The sequence below is a fragment of the Acomys minous genome (genome assembly GCF_964271855.1).
Source record: "Acomys minous genome assembly, chromosome: 6".
Classification (NCBI taxonomy): domain Eukaryota; kingdom Metazoa; phylum Chordata; class Mammalia; order Rodentia; family Muridae; genus Acomys; species Acomys minous.
In genome coordinates, this window is record NC_140487.1 from 31,192,293 (window position 1) to 31,211,837 (window position 19,545).

At 39.2% G+C, this 19,545-nt stretch overlaps 1 protein-coding gene across 9 annotated transcripts in view; it reads left to right on the forward strand.

The window, feature by feature from the left end:
- PCLO (piccolo presynaptic cytomatrix protein) overlaps positions 1–19,545 on the forward strand; it is a 322,564-nt gene that overhangs the window by 151,820 nt on the left and 151,199 nt on the right. For 7 of the 9 annotated variants that reach the window (XM_084786068.1, XM_084786071.1, XM_084786069.1 and 4 more), the window contains exons 5-6: positions 669–5,733; positions 6,089–8,106. In XM_084786068.1, coding sequence (XP_084642194.1) covers positions 669–5,733; positions 6,089–8,106 — 7,083 coding nt within the window. The remainder of the gene's footprint in view (positions 1–668; positions 5,734–6,088; positions 8,107–19,545) is intronic. The other 2 variants (XM_084786073.1, XM_084786074.1) reach the window with 2 other exon arrangements.

Below are 19,545 nucleotides of genomic sequence, written 5' to 3' on the forward strand. Positions count from 1 at the left end.
GAGAGATTATTGTATGATCATGAAGAACAGAGCTCAGACTCCAGCACTCATAAAGATAGGTATGGCCATCTGCACCTGCGACACCAGTCCTGGGGTAGGGCATAAGGGTTGACAGAAACAGGAAGATCACTTGGTTTCACTGGTTGTCTAGCATAGCAAAAACTCCAGCCAGCTCCAGGTCCATTGAATAGCCCTGTATCATGAGAATTAGGCAAAGAATGATACAACAGAACACCGACTTTCTCCTCTGGCCTCCAAGGACACACACACACACACACACACACACACACACACACACAGAGGAGAGAGAGAGAGAGAGAGAGAGAGAGAGAGAGAGAGAGAGAGAGAGAGAGAGGGCCTTTCTTTTCAATAATTTGAACTAAATTCCAAAGTAAATGATACAGATAATATATTTGAAGAAAAGTAAAATTAAAGAAAATCAAGAGACATTAAGAATGAATATGTCATTTAGATTTAGGTTAAATGAAAACTAGCCTACATTAATGAATATCATCTGTTCTCAAGTTTGTTCTCATACAAGCATTTTAAAACTATCATTATATAGTTGAATTATTCCTCAATTTTTAGTGGTTCCTTAATAATAATGGAGGAGCTGTATGATTAGTTTGATTCTGACATATTTGTCTGTGTCTCTTCCACTCTGCCAGGAAAAAGAAGAGGACAAATCGGACACCTCCAGTTCTCAGCATCCCAAGAGCCCACAAGGTCTGAGTGACACGGGATATTCTTCCGATGGAATATCGGGTTCTCTTGGTGAAATCCCAAGTCTTATACCAAGTGATGAAAAAGATTTACTGAAAGGACTAAAAAAGGACTCTTTCTCACAGGAAAGCAGCCCTTCTAGCCCCTCTGACTTAGCTAAGTTGGAAAGTACAGTGCTATCCATTTTGGAAGCTCAGGCAAGTACACTGGTTGGTGAAAAGTCAGAAAAGAAAGCACAGCCTCAGAAGGTTTCTCCTGAGCAGCCTCAGGACCAGCAGAAAACTCAGACTCCATCTGAAACACTAGATATGACTATTTCAGAAGAGGAAGTCAAAGAGAGTCGAGAAAAGAAAGAAAGTTCAAAAAAGGATAGCCAACAAGGTTTTCCTTCCAGGAAGGACCATAAAGAAAAGCCTGAGCTGGTTGATGACCTGAGTCCAAGAAGAGCATCCTATGATTCAGTTGAGGACAGCAGCGAAAGTGAAAACTCTCCTGTTGCCCGCAGGAAGCGGAGAACCAGTGTTGGCTCATCGAGCAGTGATGACTATAAACAGGAAGACAGCCAAGGTTCGGGGGAAGAGGAGGACTTCATTCGAAAACAGATCATAGAAATGAGTGCTGATGAGGATGCTTCTGGCTCCGAGGATGATGAGTTCATTAGGAGTCAGCTCAAAGAGATTGGTGCTCTTCCTGAGAAGAAGGAAGAAACAAAGGGGAGGGGGAAGAGCGTAGCCGGGAAACACAGACGACTGACTCGCAAGAGCAGTACTAGCTTCGACGACGATGCCGGGAGACGTCATTCCTGGCATGACGAGGATGACGAAACATTTGATGAAAGTCCTGAACTCAAATTCAGAGAAACTAAAAGTCAGGAGAGTGAAGAACTTGTTGTTGCTGGAGGAGGAGGCTTGCGTCGATTTAAGACAATAGAACTCAACAGTACAATAGCAGATAAATACTCGGCAGAATCCGCTCAGAAAAAGACAACTTTGTATTTCGATGAAGAGCCAGAACTAGAAATGGAAAGTCTGACAGACTCACCAGAAGACAGATCGAGGGGAGAGGGATCCTCTAGTCTCCATGCTTCTAGCTTCACGCCTGGCACATCCCCGACGTCAGTATCATCGCTTGATGAGGACAGTGACAGTAGCCCAAGTCACAAAAAAGGAGAAAGCAAGCAGCAGCGCAAAGCTCGGCACAGGTCACATGGCCCTCTCTTACCTACCATTGAAGATTCTTCCGAGGAAGAAGAACTGAGAGAGGAAGAAGAATTATTAAAAGAGCAAGAGAAACAGCGAGAGCTGGAGCAGCAACAAAGAAAGAGTTCGAGTAAGAAATCGAGGAAGGACAAAGATGAACTTCGAGCTCAGAGAAGGCGAGAACGACCAAAGACACCACCCAGTAATCTCTCTCCCATTGAGGATGCCTCACCCACAGAAGAGTTACGCCAGGCAGCAGAAATGGAGGAGCTCCATAGGTCCTCTTGTTCTGAATACTCACCGAGCATTGAGTCCGACCCAGAAGGATTTGAAATAAGCCCTGAGAAAATAATAGAAGTTCAAAAAGTTTATAAATTGCCCACAGCTGTGTCTTTATACTCACCAACAGATGAGCAATCTGTTATGGAGAAAGAAGGTGTTCAGAAGGCTTTAAAAAGTGCTGAGGAAATGTATGAAGAAATGATGCATAAACCCCATAAATATAAAGCTTTTCCAGCTGCAAATGATAGAGATGAAGTGTTTGAAAAGGAGCCATTGTATGGTGGTATGTTAATAGAGGACTACATTTACGAGTCTTTAGTAGAGGACACATACAACGGATCAGTAGATGGCAGTCTGCTCTCAAGGCAAGATGAACAAAATGGATTTATGCAGCAGAGAGGAAGAGAGCAAAAAATAAGACTTTCAGAGCAGATTTATGATGATCCTATGCAGAAAATTACAGACCTCCAAAAAGAATTTTATGAATTAGAAAGCTTACATTCTGTTGTGCCTCAAGAAGACATTGTCTCAAGCTCTTTTATTATTCCAGAAAGCCATGAGATAGTGGATCTGGGTGCCATGGTAACTTCTACCAGTGAAGAAAAGAAATTATTGGATGCTGATACTGCCTATGAAGAACTGATGAAGCGGCAACAGATGCAGGCAATAGATGGATCCATCCCCATACAGACCACCATGGGGGATGACATGACAGAGTCCACTATGGACTTTGACAGGGTGCAAGATGCATCTCTGACATCCAGTATCCTTTCTGGGGCATCTCTTACAGACTCAACCAGCAGTGCAACTCTCTCCATCCCAGATGTTAAGATAACCCAACATTTTTCGGCAGAAGAACTTGAGGATGAATATGTAACTGATTATACAAGAGAAATTCAAGAGATAATTGCCAACGAATCACTGATATTGACCTACTCTGAACCTTCAGAAAGCGCTACATCTGTTCCACCCTCTGGCACACCTTCTCTCACATCATCTATTTCTTCAGTTTGCACCACAGATAGCTCCTCACCTGTCACTACCCTGGATAGCCTAACAACTGTTTATACAGAGCCAACAGATGTAATAACTAAATTTGAAGACTCTGAGGAAATTTCCTCAACTTATTTTCGGGGCAGCATTATAGACTATCCAGAAGATATAAGTGTACCTTTAGAAAGGACCATCACAGCAGAAAGTAGAGCTAGTGCTGACCAGATCGAGATTTCCTTGTCTAGTGTAGCACCTTCTATCACAGAATCTGTAGGAACTAAAGCTGAGAAGCCACGAGCTGATGTCATTTCCACTGACTTACCTATATCTGAAAAAGATGTAGCAACAGACAAGAAGGAAACTGGGGATGGAATTATTCTGGAAGTTTTGGATGCTTACAAAGATAAAAGGGAAGAAGAATCTGAGGCAGAACCAACAACAACTAGCTTACCTGAAATGGGGTTGGCCCAAACACCTTCTTCTGTAACAGCCCCTCACATGAAGGAGCAACCTGTATCTCCACTTCCTTTATCTGGCATGATCTCCGCTCAGGAAAAGCCCACGTGTAGGCTACCATCTGGCAGTCTTCCCGTGTCTGCCCCTCCATCTAAATCTCGTCCATTTTACCGAAGCTCTTCTTTGGACATATCAGCCCAGCCACCTCCTCCCCCTCCACCCCCTCCTCCTCCTCCACCACCACCACCTCCTCCTCCTCCACCCCCACCATTGCCCCCAGCAACTTCACCTAAGCCAACCATTTATCCTAAAAAAAAGTTGGCAGCTGCAGCCCCAGTGACTCCAACTACTATGGTCACGACCCATGTTGATGCTATTACTACAGTAGAGAGCACTGTTCGGAGGAGTAACGGGTCACCTGCAACCAAAATATGTGCCACTGCACCTCCGCCTGTCCCTCCTAAGCCCTCTTCAATTCCAACTGGACTTGTATTTACACACAGGCCAGAAGCAAGCAAACCTCCAATTGCCCCCAAGCCAGCAGTTCCTCAGATTCCAGTGACTACACAGAAAACAACAGACGCATGCCCCAAACCAACAGGTCTGTCTTTAACTTCAAGTATGTCCTTAAATTTAGTGACATCAGCAGATTACAAACTGCCTTCCCCTACCTCTCCACTTTCCCCGCACTCTAACAAATCCTCACCAAGATATTCTAAGTCTCTCATGGAGACTTATGTGGTTATCACATTGCCCTCTGAACCTGGGACTCCGACTGATTCTTCTGCTCAAGCCATTACCAGTTGGCCCTTGGGATCACCTCCAAAAGATTTGGTTTCCCTTGAAACAGTATTTTCCATGGTTCCTCCTATGGCTGCTACAGATGCTCCAACATCTTCACAGCCAACCATGTATGCAGTAGGGCCGCCAGGGACATTCTCCTCTGCCCCTATTGCAACACCATCTTTATTTCAAGGAGCTCCAACGTCACTTACACCATTTCTTCCAACAGAAGCTTCAAAAATTGAGGTTTCCACAACAAGGAGTTCAGTCCCAAGTCCTGCTCCCAGAAGTGTTTCCATACCAATTCCCCCAGAGCCTCTTGCTCTAGACAGGCATCAGTACAAAGAAAATGGGAAATTGCAACTTATTGGTGATGCCATTGATTTACGTACAATACCAAAACTAGAAGCTAAAGCAACAGAGAAATGCATGGATCTTTCTGCTTCTGCGATGGATGTGAAAAGGCAGACCACAGCAAACGAAGTTTATGGGCGACAAATTAGTGCCATCCAACCTTCTATCATAAATCTTAGTGCAGCTTCCGCATTAGTCACCCCAGTCACCATGGACTCTGAGACAGTGGCTGTTGTCACATGCACAGATACTGCAATTTACACAATAGGTACAGAAAGCCAAGTGAGTATAGAGCCTGCAATGACATCACCACTCCAGCTTACTGTATCAAAACATGCTGAGCCCACATACAGGAAACCTAGTGGCCAGGCCTTTCCTACTGTTAGAGATGAAGCACCAATAAACTTATCACTAGGTCCTTCAGCCCAGGCAGTGACACTGGCTGTGACAAAGCCTGTCACTGTACCTCCTGTTGGTGTCACAAATGGATGGGCTGACAGCACTGTATCTCAGGGGATCCCTGATGGAGAAGTGGTCGATCTCAGCACATCCAAGTCTCATAGAACTGTTGTGACAATGGATGAGTCGACTTCAAATGTGGTGACCAAGATAATAGAAGATGATGAAAAACCTGTTGATCTGACTGCGGGAAGAAGAGCCGTGTGTTGTGATATGGTTTACAAGTTACCTTTTGGAAGGAGCTGCACAGCACAGCAACCTGCAACTACTCTTCCTGAAGACCGTTTTGGTTATAGGGATGACCACTATCAATACGATAGATCAGGGCCATATGGTTATAGAGGGATTGGTGGAATGAAACCGTCCATGTCTGACACTAATTTAGCAGAAGCTGGACATTTTTTCTATAAAAGTAAGAATGCTTTTGATTATTCTGGAGGACCTGATGCAGCCGTAGATCTAACTTCAGGGAGAGTTTCTACAGGTCAGTATAATGTAGCAATAGACCCTGCCTTGAAATGTCATGACAGTGCTATGCATCTTATTTCAGGATGAAAAACATCCCAGTCTCAGTCTTGTTTACATTTTTGCTTCCTTTGGGTGTTCTGGCAGTATATTTTAAAGCTCACGTGCATTTTTGTTTCTTCGTGGTTCTTGGTGTTGCCATTGCCTGCATGTGCCTGCATGTTCAACGTTGCTTTTCTTCCGCATCGAATTAGGTTAACCTGTGGATTTGCATGCAGCCCCATTCATTGCGCTCAGCAAGATAAAAGAGCTTTCAGACTCAGACAGCATCATTCATTCTGAGAACCGGACTATAACTCTACCCTGTATTTCAGGTGAGGTAATGGATTATTCAAGCAAGACTACAGGTCCATACCCAGAAACACGCCAAGTCATTTCAGGAGTTGGGATTAGTACCCCGCAGTATTCCACAGCAAGGATGACTCCACCTCCAGGACCCCAGTATGGTGTGGGAAGTGTTTTGAGGTCATGTAATGGTGTTGTCTATTCTTCAGTAGCGACTCCAATTCCCTCCACATTTGCTATCACCACTCAACCTGGCTCCATTTTCAGCACCACGGTCAGGGATTTATCTGGCATTCACACAACAGATGCAGTGACTTCATTATCAGCCCTGCATCAAAGCCAGCCAATGCCTCGATCATATTTCATAACAACAGGTGCATCAGAAACAGACATCTCAGTCACCAGCATTGATATCAATGCCAGTCTGCAAACTATTACGATGGAAACTCTTCCTGCGGAAACAATGGACTCTGTTCCGACTTTAACCACAGCATCTGAAGTGTTTTCTGAGGTGGCCGGAGAGGAAAGCACTCTTTTAATTGTCCCTGATGAAGACAAACAACAGCAGCAACTTGACCTGGAGCGAGAGCTCCTGGAGCTGGAGAAAATTAAGCAGCAGCGCTTTGCTGAGGAACTGGAGTGGGAACGCCAGGAGATCCAGAGGTTCCGAGAACAGGAAAAGATCATGGTTCAAAAGAAGCTGGAGGAACTCCAGTCCATGAAGCAGCACCTGCTCTACCAGCAAGAGGAAGAGCGGCAGGCCCAGTTCATGATGAGGCAGGAGAGCTTAGCTCAGCAGCAGCTACAGCTTGAGCAGATCCAACAGCTGCAACAACAGCTGCACCAGCAGCTGGAGGAGCAAAAACTTCGCCAGATCTACCAGTATAACTACGACCCCTCTGGAACTGCTTCCCCACAAACCTCCACTGAACAGGCGATTTTGGAGGGTCAATATGCCGCGCCAGAGGGCAGTCAGTTTTGGGCCACCGAAGACGCCACCACTACAGCGTCTACTGTGGTGGCCATTGAAATACCACAGAGCCAAGGATGGTACACGGTTCAGTCTGATGGCGTGACTCAGTACATTGCTCCGCCTGGCATCCTGAGCACTGTCGCGGAGATACCTCTGACCGATGTGGTTGTAAAAGAGGAGAAACAACCCAAAAAGAGAAGTTCTGGAGCTAAAGCTCGGGGGCAGTATGATGAGATGGAGGAAAGTATGGCAGACGATCCACGGAACTTAAAAAAGATAGTGGACAGTGGTGTGCAAACTGATGATGAAGAAACTGCTGATCGGAGTTACGCAAGTAGGCGGAGAAGAACTAAAAAAAGCGTGGATACGAGTGTCCAAACTGATGATGAAGATCAAGATGAATGGGATATGCCTTCTAGGTCAAGGAGAAAAGTGCGTACGGGAAAATACGGAGATAGCACTACAGAGGGTGACAAGACCAAACCCCTTTCCAAAGTCTCCAGTGTAGCAGTTCAGACAGTCGCAGAGATATCTGTGCAAACTGAACCAGTGGGAACCATAAGAACACCTTCCATACGAGCGCGGGTGGATGCCAAGGTAGAAATAATTAAACACATTTCAGCACCTGAAAAGACTTACAAAGGGGGCAGTTTAGGATGCCAAACAGAAACAGATTCAGACACACAGAGTCCTCCATATCTGGGTGCCACATCTCCACCCAAAGACAAGAAACGCCCAACACCTTTAGAGATTGGTTATTCATCATCTCACCTTCGGGCAGACACCACAGTGCAGCTGGCTCCTTCCCCACCCAAATCTCCAAAAGTCCTTTACTCACCCATCTCACCACTCTCCCCAGGCAACGCCTTAGAACCAACCTTTGTACCTTACGAGAAACCCCTCCCTGATGACATAAGTCCACAGAAAGTGCTCCATCCAGATATGGCTAAAGTTCCCCCGGCAAGTCCTAAGACAGCCAAGATGATGCAGCGTTCTATGTCTGACCCCAAGCCTCTGAGTCCAACAGCAGACGAGAGTTCCAGGGCTCCTTTTCAGTATTCCGAGGGCTTCACGGTAAGAGGGATTCTATTCAGTCAGAAGACAATGAGATGATGATGTTAATCCATGTGTTTGCAGATTTAGAAGGTAACAAAACTAGCATGTAGAATGTGAAATACTAAAATTGAAGAAGGACTATTTCATTATAAATGTGTGGGAGGGAATGTGGGTGTTAAGGGGGAGGTGAGAAAGAGGGCTTCACTTAACAGTGCCAAAGGAAAAGGCTGTTGTATGAGACAAACTGAGAACAAAATTTGCTGTTTTACGAAGCTTGAGACTGAATCTCTGAACTGTAGACTGCATTCAGTGTATGTAACTAACACCTTTTCTCCACATGATGGGATAAACACTGGACATAAACAAAAAGGCAACGGAGTGGGGCTGAGCATGCATTGAAATCAGGGCTACAAAACTCATTTCTGGAGTGCTGGTCAAATGCATATGCTCACCCTCTTCCTCCAGTCAGATTATTTACCGCAGAAGGTTAGCATAAACTCACTGACAACTCGTGTGCGCAAGGGAAGTACTGTGCATTAGCTCCTGCTCACCTATGCTTACTTTGCTTGTGGAAATTTCCTTAAACAAACCTCAAGGGAGCCTCACTGGTAGAGTTTACAGAAGTATAATGATCTTTTATATTTGTTTTAATAGGAGAGGCACAGTTTTGCCAATGAAAAGAAATAGATGTTAGGTATATAAAGATCTCCATAAATGTGAATGAGAAATGTTAATTAATCACACTAGCAGGCATATTATAATTAATAAAATCAATTATATATGGTTTATCAGTTTTGAAATAAATCTTTTCAAATTAAGGTTTTCCCTAGTGCAGTAGTTTCTGAACTATGGACCTTCAAACTCTGATGCATCTAAATACAAACAGTCTGAGATCCTGCTATTTCCTCTGATCTCTGTGTGTTAAACAGTGGCCATAAACATGTGGTAAACAGTTATAAAATTATAACATAACACAATAGAACATAATAATATATTAACTCTGTAGTTATATATATTTATAATTATAATAATTGAAATTTCACACCTAAAATTTCCATGTTTGCGACAGAATCTCATCACCTCTATTTCCTTCCTAAGGAGTATTTTGGAGGAGTATAATTGTCTTTATGTGGGTACAGAAGAAAAAATTACAGTCAGATTGGCACTTGCGTATTGAGATTCCATTCAATTTTTGGTTGCTCCATGATAGATTTGCTTCTGACATCTGTTAACTCTGTTTAAATAATTATAGTGCATATTTATTTATCTAGCCATGACCCACAAATTTACATAAATAGTGAAATGAAAAAACATTATGTTTTGAACTTCTGAAGTATTGTTCCAAACATCAGTCATTAGAAAGAATAGCTTTGCTAGCTGAACAACTACTCAATATTTGGCATTAAACTTGTATGCCAGTTTTGACAGAGATTGGGGTTTTTAGTATTTTCCCCACATTGCTCCTGTTGGCTTTGTAAAAAGAAGAATACAATGCATGCCATGAGTATACTAAGTAAAATTAGCAATAATAACTGACTTTGAAATATCAAGGGTCATTGAGCCTTGGAGCACAATTATAACTTCCTCTAGTTGGTCAACTTCAACACACATCAGAATATGGGATAACAACACAGGCTTAAATTTATTGTTATTGCATGCACCAGGTAGATCATCATCTATATAAAACAAATAGCCTATTATTTTGACTTGCATCTTATGAATTGTTTAGATACAAATGTTTAGACATTCTCAGAGTCTATTTTGTTTTCAGTTTCTTGATATTAATGGTGGCTGATGAGGTATCAAACACAGAAAAGAATAAGCTCCCTAAGTAACATTCATATTGACATACATTTAAGTAGTCTTGCTCAGTAGTTTGTAGACTGTTAGTTTTCACTGACCAATAAAATGAGGAAAGTATTTACCATTTGCTTGGCATTAAGATATTGGCAGGACCCATCATAATATGCACAAGGTATGTGATATAGTATATCAAAGTCTGGATCAGCATCTTGTGCTTCCAATAGTCAGGAAAGGTTCCAGAGAAGAGATTCTGGGACACAAAGGCTAAGGTGTCTGTGGGTTCATGAAGAGAAAGATGGTTTGGTTTCCAAACAGAAAACCAAAGATTTTGAATTGCTCAGATTAATAGATAGATATGCAGCTAAGAGAAAGCATTTTATTTTTATTATATTTTATATTACATTTTATTTATGTTAAATAAAACTGGAGTGATGACTGAGAGGCCAATTACAAGGATTCTAATATACCTAATTATAGAATCAATAATTATTTCCTTTCTCCATGAAAAGATAGATCAAAGTGACCATCATTTTATGTTTAGCCTCTGGACTCCCTTGTTCTTCCCTCACTTAATGTCAGCTCCCTCAAGAGCAAGTAAAGTCGTTTCTGATTAAATTCTATGTAAGCATATATATCATTTGCTTCACAATTTAAACTCAGTAGTAGAGTCTTACTGAGTTCAATAAATACTTGGAATTTCTTTTTATTGAAAATATTCTTTAATGCAATATATTGTTCTAATCATGAGTTGACCTCTCTCATCTCCTCTCAGATCTTCATATCTTCACCCATCCAACTCCATGCTTTCAAACTCTCTCTTTTAGAAAAATAGCAGGTAAAAAAAATTGAAAAAATAAGAAAGGCAGAAGCATGGGAAATAAAACCCATGAAAACACAAAATAAGGAAACATAAAATACAAAGGAATGTCTAATAAGGTACAAAATGCCAAAACAGTGAAGTATGAAATTCATTAAATTCTCCATTGAGTTATTTCTGTGTTGGCTGTCTACTGTTGGGCATGGATTCTGCTCTCAAGTATGGTTTGTATACCCTGTTAGGCTCCATTGGAGAATACTAGTTGTTCCTTTGAAAACAGTTGTCAATTAGAGTTAGCTACTTTGATAGGGAAGGGAGCTCATGCCCACTTCTCTCAGCATTGTGACTCCATCTGGATTAGACATGAGCAGGCCATGTGTATGTTGCCACAGTATCTGCAAGTTCCTATGGGCATAATTCCTGTTGTGTCTGGAAGACACCACTTCCGTGGTGCCTTCCATCCCCTCTGGCTCTTACAATATTGCCACCTCTTCTTCTGCATAGTTCTCTCTGCTCTGTGGAGAGACATTTGATAGAGATATTTCCTTTAGAACTGAGTTTTTCATAGTCTCTCACCATCCACACACATTGTCTCTGAATCAGTTCCCATCTATTGCAGGAGGAAGTTTCTCTGATGATGACTGTATGAGAAACTGATCTATACATATAGGAGAATATTGTTGGGAGTCATATTATTGCTATGTAATTTTAACAAAACAATAGTAGTTGGTTTGCCCCTAGGTCCACGGCCTATCTACTATCAGGTTCTTGGCCACCTGAGCAATGTCATGTATGAGTTCCATTTTCTGGAGTGGACCTTAAATCTCATCAGATAGTTACTTGCACAATATCTGTGCATCATGCAGTGTATCACGCAGGCAGGTCATTATGGTAGACCTGTGGGTTTGTAGCTGGGCTGGTCGTGACCTTTCTTTTCTGGAAGTGTGCAAAGCACCTATGAATACATGTCAGTAGGGGTGAAGAAGGCTCTAGGTGGACACTACGTTGACTTCTTTGTGATTGATGAGATATATAAATATTGTCTTCATCAACAGGGCCTTCTCATCCCTTTTCAGAGAACAAGCAGTAGCACTCGCAATTAGCATGAGTAGTTTGGGGGATTTCAGTAGAGCTCCTTTGGCCAACAACTCAATTAAATGAAACCTATCCTTACTCTGGAGGTTTAGATTGGTGGCAAAAGAAGTCCAATTATAGCCTTGTCTCTCCCGTCATTTGTGAGTCTGTTGAGATTTTATGTTTGTATTTTAAGAAGCTTCTAAATATGTAGGCTTCCATATAATCCCTCAAAAGTGGTCCTTAGTGTTAGTTCGCCACCTCCGTATCCCCTCCTTGTCTTAGTTACTGTTCTATTGCTATGAAGAGACATAATAGGCAAGGCAACCTTTATTTTTAAAAAAGCATTTAATTAGAGTCCTGTTTGCAGTTTTAGAGGATTAGGCCATGATTTTTATAGCAGGAAGCAAATATGCATGGAACTGTACTTGAGAGTTGTAGATCCTGAGTCAAAGGTAGCAAGCAGAGAGAAAGAGATGCTGGCACTGACTGGCAATTAGAGCACAAAAGCCCAGCTTTATTGACATACCTCCTCCAACAAGCCCACGCCCACTCCAATAAGGCAACACCTACAAATGCTTCCCAAGCATTTCCTCCAACTGGGGACTAAACATTAAAATATAAGAACCTAGGGTGTCATTCTCATTCAAACCACCACACTACCTTATCGTTGTCTTCCATCCCTATCTTCATTTAATCCTCCTGTTCTAATATACCCCCATATTTCATATATATATATATATATATATATATATATATATATATATATATATATATAATCCTATCCATTGGGAGATAGATCCTCCCCTCCCCACTAGTCCCTACTCTATGGTTATACAGACTGTGTAGTAGCATGCATATTGAAAGCTTAAAAGCTAACATTCACATATAAGAAAACACATCACGTTTGTCTTTTGGGATCTGGTTCACCTCAGGATGATTTGTTCTAGTTCCATCCATTTTCCTGCGCATTTTATAATATCATTCTCTAAAACCAACTGGATAATATTCCATTGAGCAAATCTACAACATTTACATTATCCATTCATCTGCTAGTGGACATCTAGGTTGTTTTCAGTTTCTGGCTATTATTAATAAAGAGTCAATGAACATGAATGAGCAAGTTCTCTAGTAGAATATAAAGAGAGTCCTTTGGGTTTATCACGAGGCATGTTATAACTTGGTCTTGAGATAAATCTACTCCCAGTTTCCTGAGGATCTGCCACACTGAATTCCAATGAGTGTTTGTTTTCCTTACCCCACATTCTCACTAACATGAACCATTATTTGTTTCATTGACTTTACCATTCTGACTGGTGTAAGATGAGATCCTGACGTAGTCTTGCATTTATAATGTACTCTGCCTGTTTGCTAATATCATCTGTTACTTTCCGCATACTTCTCTCTTCTTTTCTGCTCCAACCACAAGCTTGCTGTTATTTGGATGTACCCACATCATCCTCATATCCCAAACCAAGGTTTTCTTCTGGATTTCTCCCAGTTCTTTGTATAACTCTCCCTTATTTGATGGGCTTTTGCTCAGCTTATATTCAGAAGAGACCATCCTGCCTCATTTGCTTATATACAATTATGACATAAGTCTTACTTCTGCCCCTAAATTTATACATAGTGCATATAAAGATTATATTTATTATATAGTAGAATATATATAATATGAAATAATACTCTTATTATTCAGTAGAATGTACATAATACATATAAAATGAATACTTGGAGAATGTAAGATTTTATTTTTGCATAAGGAATTTGTTTACTGAGTTTAGAGTTCTATATATTGCACAGAAAAATGCCTGACAAAAATTGTTTAATTGATTTCTTTGTTATCAAACTTTTTCCATTTTTTTCTGGTTTGGAAGGCCTCACAAATTTTTTTACTTCCACTAAAACAAAACAAAACAAAACAAAAAAAAAAACCCAAAAGTTAAACCTGAAAGAAACAAACAATCTTTACCCACTTCCTAAATAATATATATATATGTATATATATTATTGTATAATTCAGTGTTATATTATTTCATTCTGTTTTATCCTCTTTCATTTTTCTACCTCCTGGCTGTATAACATTGGACTTTTTCAGAATTTATTTCAGTCTGGTTTTTTAAAATGTTTTTGTGGCTTATCTGTAGCATCAGGTCCATGAGGATTTTATAATTCAGAGGAAACAAACCATGTTGCCTGTGTTCTTTCTCTTCCAAAGTGAAACCGACTTGCATCACTAACTCGGGCAATCCATAACTTCAAAAAGGAACGCCACTTCAGCCTGTCAGAAGAGGTGATATTAGCCACTGCAAAAAACACACAAACAAACAAAACAATGTACATTCTAAGAATTTTCCTCTGCTTAGAAATCTGAACTCAATCAAAGATTCATTTCTTGAAGAAAAGTGAATCTTTAATGACTTCTCCATAAAAAGATGATGAATGTCAAAAAAAAAAAAAAAAACAAAAATTAATTATTCCTCATAGCCTTGGCATGGAGAAGTCTGCTGTTGAACATGTTGCCACCCCTCATGGCCTTTTCCTTTAGAAACGCAGGTACAATTCATGAGTTAAATCTAACAAAAATATACATTGTTTCACTGATTGCTGCTTTGATAGCTATTTTTTCAAACTTTTAGAACCCTTCAATGTCTATTTCTAAAGGTAATTTCCATAGCAAAAATTGAGAAATTTTACTTTAATTAATTTTTTTATTCTTCCAAAGTATAAAGATTCAAGAAGTAATGGCTAAACAGGACTTGAAGAAAAATTTCAAATAAGGGTTACTGTGCCACCTTTTAAGAAAATGCAAGATAAAATCAATCTATTAAAACATTTTGATGAAATCATGTTTTATAGTGATGTTATGTAACAATATTTACTCACATATTAAAGTAGGATAGTAAATACTACAAACATCATCTTTTCAAGGTCCTATATTTCTTCATTTTTATATTGATCACATATTTGCTGGGATTAAATCTTATGTTGTAAAGTCCAAACATATTAAAATTAAAATAGACAACAGATTATTGGTGTTTTTAAAATTATAGCAGTAAAATAACAAAGTCATTAATAATTGACAAAGTACTATCAAGTCCAATCATAAAATCAAATAAGACAAATGCATAAATATGAATAGATGTTTTAAGAAATATTGTAATTTATCATAATCAATATTTAAGGATTAATTCAAAACAAATCTCAGAATACTGAAGGAAAGGCCATTTTTAGTCTACTCCAGAAATTCATATGTTAAACTATAGAAGTTAACATGCTTCTGAGAACAGATTCATATTCCTGTTAATCAGTAAAAGCCCTCTGCTGAATTTTAGGATGACTATTTCACACACCATTTTAACAAACATGACGGGCTCTGTCACAACTAGATCTGAATGCAATTTGTGTAATTTACCAATGTACAGCATTACTTGACATTAACTAGCTTCCTAAGTATTTTATAACATAATTTTATTAACAACTCATGATATTTTGTGTCTGAACAGTTGTGAGGCTGATAATCATCCACAACAAAATTACACACGCGCGCACACACACACACACACACACACACACATTCTCTCATATATACTTTCTCTAAAACTCACACACAAACAAATGCACATGTTTATGTATCTATTTATACTTCTAAAAACCACCCATTATTCCCACTGACAGATAAATAGCATTAGCTATTATTTAAAAAATAAAATAGCAATTAAAACTGATTGTAATAAAAAATTTGGGGGAAAACTGAGGATATATTTCAAGACATAAGTTATAGTTAAAGAATCATGTGTTTCACTAAAGATACATCGTTGCCACATTCAGTATCACAATATGCATGTATACCAGGTATATGTTGTTTTACTATGCATGCATATAGAAAATATTCACACATACTCCTTATATGACTTTGTATGTTTTACATGCTGTTGCATAGTTCAATTATACAAATCACTTAATTTGTGTAGGTGCTAAATTAATTTTATTTACTACTTTCAAGGTGAATTTTCTGAAATCCAGGTGGATGTCCTTTGAATCCATACACATACTCAAAATAAATTTTACTATTGTACAATTTTGTTAATGTTCAAAAGGCCTTTTTTATGATGCTTTGTGTCAGGGCATATAAACAAAGTCTGAGCTAAGGGACAATGCGAATAAGTCTGTAGGCTGAACAGAGACTTAAAGGAACTGGGTAAATAAGCAAAAGTAGGTCAGCCCAAATATAAATAATAACAAAAAGATATTTACTTATCTTAATTTCATACTAAGCACAAGTTGTAAAAGACTGAAAGTAAAACAGTTGTTAAAAATAACAGTCTTACTGTGTAGGCCTGGCTGTTCAGGAACTCATTAAGTAAACCAGGCTGGCCTCAGGTTCACAGAGCTCCAGCTGCCTCTGTCTCCAAAGTGCTGAAATTAAAGGTATGTGCCACCAAGCAAGGCAAATTCTTGAAAATAATATAATAAACTATTAATCCCTGTTATAGACCCATAATTGAAGAATTGATTTGGTAGGGAAAATGAATGTCACATTTACCTATATGTGATGTCAAATAAGATCTTAATGTTGTGAATAACAGTAAAGAACATGAAGCAAATCCAGTACAATACAGGTAGATTTGAAGCTGAAAGTTATTACATTTGTTATTCCCTTTTCTCCAAATTGAATGGCTATTTATTATTTATTACTTGAAGAAATAGAAAATCTTCTTATTTATTTTATCCACATGGCTAAATCACTCTTTTGAGGTTGGATCAAAATTCCATTTTATTTCTGCCAGCAACTGAGTTTGTACTTGACAGGGCTAGGCATATCATCATTGTTGGTTTACTTAGATTTTTCTAACTACACTCAGTGCTAATTGCAGGGTTTATTCTCTATGCAGAGAGGCTGTTTGTATAGCTATTTACTCCTTTGAGCCTTGGCCTGAATACACTGCTTCATGTGCTAATTGACAGTGTGAAGTTGTTAGGAGTTCCTAAACAACTCGGTGTGATAATTTACTTTTCCTTTGCACCTGAAAACTATGTGCGAGCTTTCTTAAGGGTGATATAGATATTAGGCCCCAAAAATGTTCTTACAAAAATCATTCCAATAGTGTATTCAGGAAAGTCATCTTTATTGAAAACTCAACTGGCTTTTCATTTATGGCAGGAATGACTTGCCTATAAATACTTAAAGAAATGCACAATAGACTCATATTTCATGGATTATCTATTGAAAAACCATTGTAGTGCTCATTTCTATTTCTGCATAGAATTGAGAATTATAGGAAAATTTAAGAATTTGAATAACACAAAAAGGGGGATTTTAAAGGCTTGTGAATTTTATCTTCTAAAAAACCTATGGAATGCTTCTTGACACTAACTGAATTAAATGTACAATTCCCGATCAACTGTGAATAGGACTGTCTCATAAAGAACCAATTGTCAATAAAATATATGAATTATGGTCTAGCACTAATGACTCCGCAGTAGGATTTAAATTTTAGAGGCACTATTTGATATCATTTACATTTATCACAAAGAATTACTTCATCATTTCAAACATATATCGATAACAAAAACAACTCTTGGAGCTAGTGAGACGACGTGTGGACTAAGGGTGCTTGCAGGCACATATGACAGAAGGAGACAGCCAGTTCTCACACACTGTCATCTGGCCTCCACGTGTCCACTGTGGGATGCGTGGATCCATACACATTCACATACACAAGATGAATGACAGTATTCAAACTATATTTCAAGGTTATGTTCTAGCACAAGGAGGAATCGGTGAGACAGAACCATCAGATGATGGAGATCCCTAAGACTTTGTGTTTGGCAATCATAACCTGAACACAGAATGTCTTTCTCACTCACATTCAGGGTCATTTTTAAAATTCTTAACACAGTGCTCAAAGTTTTTGATATTCAGTGACTCTGTCGTTCTTCAAATTGCTAATGACCTGATGCTTGGGAAACATGACAGAGCAGCCACAGATCCAACTCTCTGTGTTCATAAAGACCATCAGGAACAAATGACATTTTATTGTCTGTAAAAGAGAATTCATTTTCTTCTGATGAAGGTGACAGTGAGTAGATATTTCATGCAAACATTGCAATGGCTGCGACTGCCCTCTGTGGAGAGTGATTTGTTCTCAAGCTCACTAAATCATTGGCAGGCCATGCTGCAGTTAACACGCCTGGGTATAAAAGAATGCTTGCTGGAAAAAAATTAGGAGACACTTTTCAATTTTCATATTTGCATTTATGTCTACATATAAGTTATCATTTTAATTCTTAGAATTTTAGTTTAATATTCTCTTCAGATTTCCCACACAAAGGGAAATTCATTTTCAAAAAATGAATATAGTCAGGTTGCATATAATATTATTTTACATTGAAGAAAGTGACATTAGATGTCAATAAATTGTAGTCAGTTTCTCCAAGTGAGCAGGAACCTGTAAAAGTTAAATTGGTTATAATTGAGAATGGAATAACAGACTGCAACTTAAAGAGCGAAGGGTTTGATTTGGTTTCCATTGCCAGGAACAGTCAGTCCGTCCTGTTGGCCTGAGACTCACAATCTAGGCCACACTGAGTGTGGTCACCTGGGAATCTTCCCACCTCTTTCCCCTGGAAGCAGGGACCACAGGGAAATTGTGGTATTTAAAGGAAATTAATCATTTTCCTATTGTTTCTGGATATAGTCTTCTATTCCAAACCTTCATAGGACTTTAGAGATTACAGGTCCTATTCTGTGTGTGCAAACATTGCCTCACAGTGGTTTATGTAATTTGCAAAGCCACAACTCTTAAACTTCCGCATGCTGAAAACAGCAAAACCCCAGATATGAGTTTCTAAGAAGAAAAGAATGAGCTCGGGTGGGCTCCTCTACCCAGTAAGATTCCCTAGTCGTGTGATTAAAATGGGAGAGGGTGCTTCATTGCTTTAAGGTCATAGAAAAATACCATTTCATTCCAGTAAATTCTCACTCAAACTGTGATATATTCTTCAGTGACTGAATGCTGGACTGTAAAACACAAAAGTAAATTTAGTGGCTTTGTTTAATTACATGCAGATGAAACAATGGTAGTCCTAAATAGAACTGAAATAGAACCTGCTGGTGGCTACATTTGTAAACTTTATAAAAAGGGAAGAATTGGGTTTTTTTTCATCCACTTGTCATTATTCATGTAAAATATGTAGGGGAATAGATAAGAATTCCTAAAGTTAGATAAACTTGCCTAAATCATATCAAGCATAATCACTCATGAGGAGAAACATTTGAACAATATCCTTAGCACTGTAAGTACTTAAAATAGTTAAGAGTCAATTCAACCTAGGTAGGGATTTTTATATTCTATTGTACAAATAATTACAGCCATCTTGAAGCTATGACTGATAAAGATGATTATTGTACACACAAATATAGACTCATAGTAGGTGGGGTCCTTCTTTTCCCAGTGCTGGGAATCAGGCCCATTGCCTTGCTATACCAGGCAATGTTTCAACTACCGAGCTACACACCTCAGTTCAGAATGTGTTTTACCAAGGGAAACCTGTGATGCTGGTGCTGCTACCCACTACCAAGAAATTTGAACTTTCACTTTTTGAAAAATTATCAAATTTTTCCATAGCACTTAAAACTCACATTTCTATCAGCAATACACAGTCATTTCCGTTCATCTGTCTGTTCCTCAACATTTGCTCTCCTTTAATTAGAAGAGTAGGCATCCTACTAGGTGTGAACCAGTAGGAAATTGTGATTT